This window comes from Sinohyriopsis cumingii, chromosome 5 (assembly GCF_028554795.1).
Source record: "Sinohyriopsis cumingii isolate HCF-2022 chromosome 5, ASM2855479v2, whole genome shotgun sequence".
Lineage (NCBI taxonomy): Eukaryota > Metazoa > Mollusca > Bivalvia > Unionida > Unionidae > Sinohyriopsis > Sinohyriopsis cumingii.
In genome coordinates, this window is record NC_142965.1 from 74021658 (window position 1) to 74033857 (window position 12200).

Consider the following 12200-nt stretch of genomic DNA (forward strand, 5'->3'; position numbering starts at 1 on the left):
TAATGTTTATAACAATATGATGGAGGATAACTCACCTAAGTTAATGTGAATGCTTAAGAGTTAGATTCCCAATATTCTGTCAATGCTTAAACTGATCTGCATATTAGAGACACTGTATCAGTGTGAATTTGGTTAGATGTTATGCCTAGACTGAGTGAACGATGCAGGGTCAGCGTAACATACAGCCAATGACGAATGTGTTTAGGTAAGGTGATACGATTATGACCTGAGCAAGAATACGGTGCTTAATGTTCCTGGCTTAGGCATGATTGGTTTTTAATGAGGGTCCATTTGAAGACGGTCAGGCAGATCGGCCAAGGAGAGTTGAATTGGGTTCTAAGTATTGGAAACTGCCAAAAATTGAAATGATGCAGACAACTTTCGTACTTGTTGAAATTTGTGTCAACTTTCCATAAGGCGCCGAGGTGTTACTGAAACATCAATGACCATTATTAGTAATGGCAGTTAGATAAATGTCATCACAACTGGCTAAGCTACACAAGTGATGTGCCTCTCGTTTTTTTTTTTTTATAAATGTTCTACATAGCAAAATAAGTCGGTCCATGTTTTGTGTGAGGCGAAAGTCTCAACTCTGAGGAGAAAATAGAGTATTTGATCTTGTTAATTGAAAGTCTAAGAAGACGTTTACTGGAAGTTTTGAGAGACAATTTTGTAAAAGTACAGAAATAATTCTGGAAAAGGGGAAAAGAGAGTAAGGTAGCGTATATTAATTTCAAGTTGTTTCTTTGATATGATTCTGAATATAAATGTTCTAATTTAATCGTCGCCAATGTTATATGATTCGTGTATGCTAAGAATTTCATATATTATTTTCTTGGCAGGATTTTTGAAATAATTGTTGCATTTATAGGTTTATGGCATACGAATCATGTATGCTAAGAATTGATATCGTTATGGTCCATAGAAAGAGATGACACTGGATTGTTAGTTAGCATATATGGTATCTGATACATGAAGTGAACTTTGTTAATTCATTTGTATATTTAAGATCTGTATTCTTTTAACTGAGAATTGATTGTGCCTGAAGGGCTGACAGTGAGTCCAGTGCAAACTGGGACAAGGTCAATATCACTTAATCAGGTCTTGAAACCCTCTCAGGGCATCAACATATTCAATATGGCTCCATAGTTTTCAAGACATTTTACCTGCAAACTCCATGTGATGGAGGGACAGAAAGCCCATGGATGGATAATGAGCATGCTTGAATTTCACAGCCCACTAACGAAAGGACATGCAAATGATTGCAATCACAGATATAATGTCTCATTTCATTCAGTCGAGATCAAGTATTATGCAGTGGTCATTATCATTGTTCTAATAAAAAAAATCTACCTTTATCTGAAATGATCTCAAGGGCAATAAACCAATGTACAAAAAGAGTCATAAGTCACATGTACATTAAAGACCAATTATCCCCCTAATTAATCTGTAATTTATACAATAAAATACAATGATGCTACAGCAGTGGATATATAACTGTTTTATAAAACTTATTATAGTATATATAAAAACTGACTATTGCTTAAATGTAAAATGAAATTATTTTTTTTACAAGCCTTTCCTCTCTCATTAGGCGCTGGCTTCACAGAATCCAAACTGAATTTCCATTCAATATATCAAATATAATAAACATTAAGATAACAAGACAGATTTCAAAGAAATGGAATTTTATTTTAATATGAGCTGAAAAAAATGTACAGAGACTTTTAACAGAAACTCATTACAACACAGAGCTATATGCACTTAACAAAAGCTGAAATGAACAGAACAAGTATATTTAAGATATATATGTACATATGTTGTAAATCGAATTTCAGTTTAAGATGCAAGACAAACTCGATTCACACCTTCTCAGTACCACATTGCTGTAAGGCATTGTTGAAGATAAATTCTGTAAAAGTTATTACTGATGAAAATACTAGAAATGTGTTCAGGGAACATGAATGCCCTGCAAAAGTGCCTTAATACCCAGCCAGTGTCTGTACACCCTGCCACAGTACCTGAATACTCTGCCAGTGTCTTAAAACCCTGCTGAAGTGTCTGAATACCCAACCACAGTCTGAATATAATGCCAGTGTCTGAAAACCCAGCCACAGTGTCTCAAAACCCAGCTGCACGTGTCTTAATACCCAGATGCATGGACTCTGATTACCCAGTCAGTTTCTTAATACCCAGCCAGTGTCTTACATGGTTCCCATGCTTTTCTAAAGATAAATTTTCACGTCATTTCCAGGATGAAATAAAAAAATGTCAAGGTTCACATATGATCATTACTGAATGGAATTAAAGAACATTTTAGATTATAAAACATGCATTTTCTAAATCTAAATATGTTTCCCTTTCAAGACTCTCCAAAACATCTAAGTCAGAAAAGATGATCATGTACAAAAACCACAAAATGTATCATACAAAACAAGTTTGATTAAATTCCTATAAATTGTCAAGTAAAGTCATTTCAAGTTAGAGGATAAAAATTCAGACTTTACTTTGCTGACCTGCATTATGTTGCTAAGTGGGAACAACATAACAAGCATAAATTAGTTTTGTTTCCTTTCAAACCTTTAATTCTAAAGAATTATAAAGCAATATATATACGTCTTAAACATAGTAAACATTTCCTGTTACAGTATATATAAAAAAACAATAAACACAAAAGAATTAGAATCTTGTCTTGTAACAAAATGAGTTTAACCCTGAATTTATCTGTGCCAATAAAATCCCAAACAAGATATTTCAAACAACCTAATCTCCTCAAGACGATCTAGTTAAAAAAACATTTTCAAAAGGACTGATTAAAATTTTGACAAAAGACCTTCAAAATTAAATATTGTTGTGTAAACAAAGACTGAATTTTCTGTACAATCAAATTGTCTTCTTGTAATTTGTTAAACCAGTCCCCAAACCTACAGGTGCTTGTATCAGTTTTTAATATTAATACAAGGGATGACAATTTCTCATTTCAACTATGAGATTCGACATTTTGGACAACAGATTTGGCTTAAAACGAATAGCAGTCCGTTTTCTAATCTTGATTTCCTCCAAATATTCCCACCCCATTTTTCACATTTATACTGGAGTGTAGAGTCATTGCAATTGCATATCGAAAATTTGGAATATGCCACCACCATGTGGTAGCGGCATATGGAAGTCATTTACCAGCAGGCCTAGCAAATTTAAACTTATGTTATTTCAACTCATACCTGCATGAAATCAATAGGAAAATGATTTATTTTCTCAGAAATGGCAAGCATTATAATTGTTACATCTTTAATCCGCTGATAGACTTGACAAAATTATGGCATAAATGAAACCTGACCCGGTACTTGCCATTTACTAGTCACATGACTTCATAAATCTCAAACAATGCCATTGAAAGTTAAAAAAGTCACACGATATCAACAACACACTCCTTTTTAATGTTGTTGTACAGAAATTCAATTATATTAAACAAAAGTCAGATAACTTTTGTAGAAACCAGAAAGAACATAAATCTCAACATATTTATTTTGAGAAAAATGACAATAAGCTTGTCACTGTCACAGCAATCTGGCCTCTCTGATCCATCAAGCAGAGAGCACATGTCAATGTGGTAATCACATGATACAACAAAACTCTGGAAGTTGTTCTTGGAATAAATATGGAGAATTTTGTGCTTTTTCATTTTTTTTTTTTTATTACAACCAGTATATGACTTTCATTGAAGTTTTTAAATTTTTTTCTCTACAGCATTCAAAAATGTGGGTTGTGAAATTTGTGTACTCATGTGACTAGCAATGCAAATACCAGATCATATTTCGTCAGAGCTGTAGTTTTATCTGGTCTTTCAGCAGATTAAAGACATAATGATTTTAATACTCGCAATTTTCTTATCGATTTCATGTATGTATGACTCGATTTAACAACATTTAACTTTGCTATGATATTTGGTAAGCAGCTATGCTTTGCCACCACCTCTTATGATGCTAGCCTGGTATTCATACCTTCACTGTAAGATAAGGATATTGAACTGACTGAAAATAAAAGCCTAGAAGACAAATCTAATCCACTGAGCATTTGGATTGACTCAGCAAATCTGTTTATTGCAAGCACCCTTATGATCTATACTGCACCCTCAGAATATTTTGGTTAGAACTTGATAAATTTAACTCATGATCAGTTTAGTTACAACTCAATTATGTGGTTGTTTTGGGTGTCAAGTGGTGGCAGAAAATTCCCAGGTTTTTCCTGACTTTCATCAATATTTGCAAAATTCAAGGACATCTCACGGTCGGGAAAAAATATAATTTCTCCCGACTTTTTTCCGATCTCCCAGCAGCATGGAACTCTGGTCTTAATACCTACCCAGCCAGTGTCTGAATACCCAGCCACAATGTCTTAATACCCAACCAGCCACATGTCTAAATACTCTACACAGGTGACGCCATAGAAACAATCCTGGGTTATATAGTTTATTGAAAATTGACATAAAGGTAATTTTCCCATAGGATACTTGTAAATTATGTTACTTCTTGAGCAAATTATACTTCAAAGTTTTCAAGTAATGATTCTTTATTCATAATTTTCACACAAATCAATGCATTGCATAATGTGCTCTATGCAGTATGCTGTCTGAAGGGGTAATCTTTAGAACAATACAACATAGTCCCTGATATGCCAGCACATTCTACATGGGTATCAGGATCTATTTTGTTTGCAGTTGGATTCAAATTGTACATGAGTATATACGGTATGTTACAATAATGCCTGCTGCCTAAGATCACAATTCTATAAATGTATGCACACTGCTGTCACATCTAATCTCTACTGATGCCAAAAATGAAGACAGTGATGTTGAAAACAAACACACTAGCATACATTGGTGGTACAACATTTCAACACCTCATAAATGTGGTACAATAGAGCAGACATTTTCTCCACAGCCTCATTGAAACTGCCCTAGTTAGTTAAAGAAAAAAGATTTTCTAACAGTCTTATGAAACTCTGAACATCTTTCAATCCAGCATTAGACTTTCAAAATACTCTCTCTCACTTTCTAAAACACATTGCCACATAACTCCCAAAACTTATGCAACATTAGGATCAAATTTTGAACAAATGAAAGGGGCATTGCTAAATGTATTATGCAGTTATTGATAAAAAGATGTGAACATTTAATGTTTTTAGAAGATAGTTTAAAAAAGTTAAGATTTCATAAGAATGACGTGGATGAAAATTCATTGCAAACTTTCTGTGGATCATAAAGAGTATTTATTGGCTCCACCCCCACTCCAATGACATATGCTCCACCCCTTCTCCTATGACATTTGCTCCACCCCCACTCCAATGACATATGCTCCACCCCTTCTCCTATGACATTTGCTCCATCCCCTCTCCTATGACATCTGCTCCATCACCTGTCCTTTGACTTTTGCTCCATACCCTCTCCTATGAAATTTGCTCCACCCCTCTCCAATGATATTTGCACCTCCCCTATTCCTATGACACAGAACCATAGTAAAATGTCTGCTATCAATCAATCACTGCAATAACTGTTTTTTTAATGGACAAGTCCACTTATGAATATTACTGTAAAATGGCAAACCAACCACTCATTAATATCATGCATTTCCAATCGTATCTAAATAACTTGGGTTTATGCAAACCAATGCTTAGGGCTGTTCCATTTAAGCATACATGGTACCCAGGGAAGGCAGTTTTTAAAAACAATATATATGCCAGGTACTTTAATTTCATCTAGTTCATATTAAAATGCTAAGAAAATTCAAACATGCATCTATGGGTGAGTACCCCACATCAAAAGTGCCTTCCCTGGGTCCCATGTATGTTTTACTGTAACAGCCCTAACCAAAAGGGCATAAAAGCCACTCTGTTTTTTCTTGCTGAAATTTCCTACATTTTAGTATGCATATAGCCTATCATGTGTCTGAATACAAGTAACATATCATAGAATCACATATTTAAAAAAGATCTTTCTAAGCATCACTGGCATAAAATAAATGTTCCTTATTAACAGAAAAATATCAACAGCTCAAATATTGTGAAGAGCTGTTTCAGATTTTGTTGACATTTAAAGAATCTGACTGGCAAAGTATAATTATCATCAAAGTCATTTAAGGCTTGCATTCATGTGCTGTACAGTATAATCCGTTATGAAAGACTACCACTTCTGCCAAGAATCAAGGTCTCTCCAGACAGGTCATAACATTCAATAAATCCATGCAGAGAGAATCATGTGCACCAAGACAGGTGGTCACTTAAAGTAGTAGTCTTTCAATACAGGTTTTGCCAGATTTCTATGTTGACAAGACTATTCTTAAACTAAGCCTACCCCTACTCCTCTGGAGAAACTTTTGGAAGATATGGCGTCCCTTAACACCTTGAATTTTGCTGTGTGCAAACAGGAACTGTATGATGATCAAATTACATTTAATAAGCTAACTTAATTGTTAGGAGAAAAAAAGAAGACCTGATCCTCCAACAAGAATGATACTAATGAGTTTAATAAGATTGTTCAATCAAAACATTTATCCTAAACAAAAATACATTAACATTGCTTGATTCTATGGAGATTGTAGTTCGATACAAAATTTTGCATGGACTTTCATGCCTTACTTTTCACTTCTCTGCTCTAATTTATATAATTCTGGTGCTATTAATATGACCAGATGTTGCAATTTTGTTAGTCTTGTTGACACTGACAGGTTTAATCCAACTCTGCATCCTCAAACTGTCACATTTCCATGGCAACAGGTTTAATCCAACTTTGCATTATCAAAACTGTCACATTTCCATGGCAACATGTTTAATCCAAATCTGCATCATCAAACTGTCCTGTTTCCATGGCTTCATCAACTGCCTCTTCTGAAAAAAAAACAAAAACATAATAAAGACACTAAACTCTGTGAAGGAGAAAGTATCTAAAAAACCCACAATCCAGATTTGACCACAAAAGAGATTTTTTTCTTCAAATTTTGATTGTCAAGATGATACAAAAACAAAACAGAAACAGGAGAAGGTATCTTAAGGGCCCACAATCCAGAACTGGCCATAAAATTAAAACTTAATTCAGTTTTTAATTTTTAATTATTTTTTTGCCACCCTCAATTAGAACTTTTATTCAGAAATTCTTATGGTATTGAAATTGGTACCCCATACAACAACAGTTTACAGTGCTAGAAACTAGCTTTTGTCCACTGGCCAGACATTAAAAAGCATTTGTTGGGTCAACCAAACATTTCAGTGGCTGGTCATTTTGGATAGCTCAAAACATTAACAGCTTATGAAAAACAAATCTGGAAAACCAGTGAATAATTTGGAGATAAGGAACTTTTAAAAGTTGTTCATCCTTTTAGTCAAAACAAAATGTATGAAATGTGGGGAACACTGTTAACAAACTAATGCTTTGGGGATATTATCACACAGGTGTTTGTAGATTTATTGCACATGAACAAATTATGCTTGACTGCCATCTATGTTCACCTATTGTAATGCATTTTGACTGCAGTGCTGGCTCTAGTCAATGAAACAGTTCACTCACAGAAGGCACTTGGTTTTCTGCTTACTATTATTAGTAACTGGACAATATCTTTTACTGGCTGTTCCTTTTCACAAGGACAACCAGTTGTGCTAGAAAGCATGCAATAAGATTGATAGAAGAAAACAAAATTGTAAAACTTGAAACTTAAAAGGAAAATGCTACTGTATAAACTTGCTTTTGAAAATCCTATATGCGTTATTATAAACTTCATTTATGAATTGCATTTAAAAGCATGGCCTTTATGAAGTTAGCACAGGTATTACATGCCCCTGATATGTAGAGGTCATACTATGAAAGGACTTCATCCCGCAACATTTCTCTATGTTCATAGAGTAACAGTAGTTTATGATTTTTAAAATTATCCCTGGACTTAGCAAGTAGTTACAGTGTTGTATCCATGGCAAGATGTACTGCAGCCTTTGCATGCCTTGATATCAACATCACTAACAAAAGAAACTCCACAGTATGTTTGTTTTATAGCTGATCATCTATTTGAAACACTCTTGATAACTGGATGTCATTTTGCTGGGCATTCCCAACACATCAATGAATTCATGTACAGTGAGCAGGATTTGGCAGGGGATGATAATAAAGGTTTATCTTACTTTACTTTATATGTCTTTCCTAAATATTTGTCTTTTTGTCTGTCACTGATCGAGTTGCGCAAATAATCCGTATATACACAGCATTGATGACAAACTATCCAACTGTACATGATTTGAAGTGTCATGCATATCAACGGATATTAACAAAGTGAAGCAAAAACTGTCAACATTTCTTTATAGTGTGTAAAATTTAATGCACTGTGGAAGTCCTTAGAATTCAAACTAAGCTATTCTGTGTTTTAGACATTTTTGACTCAATCAATGTGGCTGTACACTTAAGCGGTAGGTCACTTGGCCCTAATGCTGACTTCTTGATGGGGGACCAAACCAAAACTCCTGAGACGAAAACATTTACTAGGGAACTGACAGTATTTTTATCATGCTATGATGTTGATAAAAATGGAAAGTGGCATTGCTCTGTCTGCCAGAGGTTAGGATTGATAACGCATACTCTAGATGACATGGAATCCTTACAAAAATAAATCATTCTTTTCAAGCAGTATGCAAGTTAGTTTCTACAAGATATTACATCACTATCACAACAAATATTTATAAATACTTTAAAGTTGGCATCATTAAAAAACAATAAAATAATAATTTCACACCAATTTTATTAAACAAAACATTGTCTCTTTGATATTTCAATAACTTCTTAGATATACATGAATTACATATTGGACGAAAAAAATCTTTAATTCTATCTATTTTTGTATATATTTTTTAACATTTTTCTAATTTCATGGTGTTTGTTTTTGTAAAAATATTATTATATGTTTTTTTACCTTATAGGTGTTGTCTAATGTTGTAAAGTGCTTAGAGCTTCTAAAGATTAGGTGCTATACAAAGTCCTCATTATTATTATAATCCAACATTATACTACTATTACTATTATTGTATTAGTATCATCTTTATAGGCATGAAATATACAGTGAAATATAGTTAAAGATTAATATACATTTTTCAGACAGGATCTGGGTTCTTTAGAATAAAAACCAAAGTTGGGGGGTGCCTCCCCTAGTGGGGATTCAAGGGGTGGCACTGCTGATCAGTTGGTGCATTTTAGGTTCTAACAGCACACAAACCTGCTCCTGTAATATTATGTTGTTACTTCATTCATACAAAAACAATCCATTTTTGAAAAACAACAACCCACCCAACTTCAAACAATACTTGAAGAATTTTGCGATGTTTTACTATCACATCAACTTATTCTACAATAATATTAGTGTTGAAGTTATTACATGAGCATGTGAGCGTTCACACAATTACTCAGGCACAAATAATTTATTAATTTTTTCAGCACAAATTACATGTATTTTAAACTTTTCTCATACAAAATAGTTTTATTACCATAACAAATTATATTTTTTTCTCGCATGGTAATTTGTTTTTATTGTATACATCGGTGTTATAAAAATATTCAGATAAATTCACTTGTCTTTTTGCCCCATTGGCAACTATTTCTTATTACAAGCTGTTGATACAGATCTTGCTTTTCCGGAGCCTTGGCAAATATTTCTTTTGCTTTCCTTTGTGTAACAATTGATTTTGTGGCTGAGATGTTCAATATTTGTTAGCAAACTTTTTTTAAACCTTAAAGCTGCACTTTGTATTGACCACATGTATTTCACATATTCCAACAGCAAAGGTCTTGCTAGGATTTTAAAACTAGGAGTCCAGGACTCCCATTTTGGTAAAAACAGGAGACCCACCATCAAAAGTTGCAGTTCTTTCTTTCCTAGAGAATCAACACAGACCTGAGTGCATCTTTTTTTAGATGGAAAGGTTTTCGTGATGTAATCACTCACTTTAATATAGCTTCACTACAACAGTCCATTGACAGGATTGCAAATTTATGGTTTATTTATTTGTCTGCATCCTTGTAGTAATTTTAGGCAATGGTTAAATAGTATCTGATTTGCTGTTCTTTCCCCTTATTTTCACAAATACGTGTCAGGTCGGAAAACATCTTAGACCGTAAAGCACATCCCATGAATTCCACAACATAGCAGTGTCCCATACATTTCTGACCTACATAAGTTGCATTTTAAAGTTAAATCTTTAATAAAATAATACCTTGGCTTTGATTTCCATGATCTGTATATTTTTCTGAAAATATCTGCCCGATGATTTACGAAAACAGACAATCTAATAAACTGGTACATCCCAGACTTAGCGAAGTCCGCCATTATTTCCCGTTAGGCCTACTGGTTCACTTACAGTTTCAAACTAATTTAATGATGAAATAGTGTACAAGAGGCAGTTAATATATATCCAGATCACTGGTTCTGATCTTAAAACACATGTTTGTATGCTTTATCATCAAAGGATATCATGCAGGAAATTGATAGTTGCTACCTTACTCGGAAAAGGGTTAATGGTCAATCAGCTATCAAAACATATGCTTATGAATGGGCAAAAGTTTGTCAATGTAATTGGTATCAAAACTAGGCCTAGCTACTGATGTCTTGATGAATACATTTCGCTACAACACTAGAACTAACCGGGCTAAGGCGAGGGGGATTTGGAAAAATGTATGGTCAGTCATTGTACCTCTTAAATAGCTCTTGTTCGTCCATCAGTGATACTGAATTTTGTCAATCCAAATAAGGACTTATTCCAAAGCTTTAGCACTCTTCTTAATCTCGTTACAATCTTCATAAGTTTGCGTTTAACCCCAAAATACTTACCCAAATTTATGAATGGCATTTTGTCTAAGTCTCAACATGTCTTGATTCTTGTGCACTACTTATTCTGATACATTCAGAAATGAGCACAATAACGAAAGCTAAAGTTGTTTATCTTATGTACTTTTATAAATGACCACACGTACATCTCTGGGTTTTTCTGACTCTGAATTCAATCACTGTAAATATCAATACTTTTTCACATCCGGCTGCCAGTCAAAGCCTTTGAAGTTGCCGCCGAGCTATTGCATCATGTTCTTTTTGATGTACTCTTATAATGGCAACATGTATGTACATCAAGGGGTCTTTCAGCCACTGAATTCTGTCCTTGTAAATATCAGCACAGCTAACTGATCAACACATTTTCCAACAAAGCAGGTGGCTGAAGCAGGAAGGACTGGCAAGTCTTTGAATTTTGCCGCACATCTATTACATGTATACAGAGGACTCCTGCCTCAGTGATTTCTGCGTCTCATACAAAAAAATTGGTGTCCAAATAAGCGTAATTAAGGATTTCCGAGATCTCTGCAACAGTCTAGCATCTGCTCTCTCATGCAAAAAAGTCATAAAACACGCTATTGCATTCAGACCATATTTTTATGTTTTGTACAAAGTTTTAGGTTTCAATTTTTATCCATTTTGCATCATTAATATCATTCACGTCATTGAAGAATGACTACCTGTGGGCCATGAAAACAGTTCAGAATAGATATGACTCTCTTTTACAGCAAGAGCGTCTGGTAACCCTGTCATCACTTCCCCACCAGTGATCTATGTATTGACCCTTCTAAAATTCTGGAATCTTCCAGATTCATACTGATCCAACTACAACAATAGTTCAAATCTTTCTGGCAATGGTTACAAATAGTAGTCCTCTAAAGTTCAGTTTTCTTTCAAAATAACCAGCTACATTTCCAGTGACTTTGTGTTCAGGTCACTCTCATTTACACATTTTTCAACCTTTATCCAAACTTTAGGGTCTGTGTCTCTAATGATAATCCAAGATGCCATGTTTGTCAAACAAGCTTTTGTTGCTGTTGTTACAAGAAGAAAAACTTTTGACCAATCAATATACTCTTTACAATGATCGTCTGTTAATCAGCATACAGAATAAATATTAAGTGGACAGACCATTATTTAAAAACCAAATCGGAGATGACAGAAGGAAAGGAAGACATCAAGAAAAATTAAAATCTGCCCAGGAGAACAGTGGTATTCCACTTTAAAACAAGACAAAAATTAACAATATATACATATATACAACCCACCCAAAAACATGGTCACATTTTAGACTGGATTCTTCTTAGACCTGATGATAACATTCTATGGTCCTCCCTGGTATCCCATGAC

At 34.2% G+C, this 12200-nt stretch overlaps 1 protein-coding gene across 1 annotated transcript in view; it reads right to left on the reverse strand.

Moving 5' to 3' along the window:
• Positions 1-1671: 1671 nt before the first annotated feature.
• The window catches only part of LOC149799450 (methylosome subunit pICln-like), a 32693-nt gene continuing 22164 nt past the window's right edge, over positions 1672-12200 (reverse strand). The window contains exon 6 of the mRNA XM_089958800.1: positions 1672-6882. Within this exon, the coding sequence (XP_089814926.1) occupies positions 6824-6882 (59 nt within the window). The 3' untranslated portion in view covers positions 1672-6823. The remainder of the gene's footprint in view (positions 6883-12200) is intronic.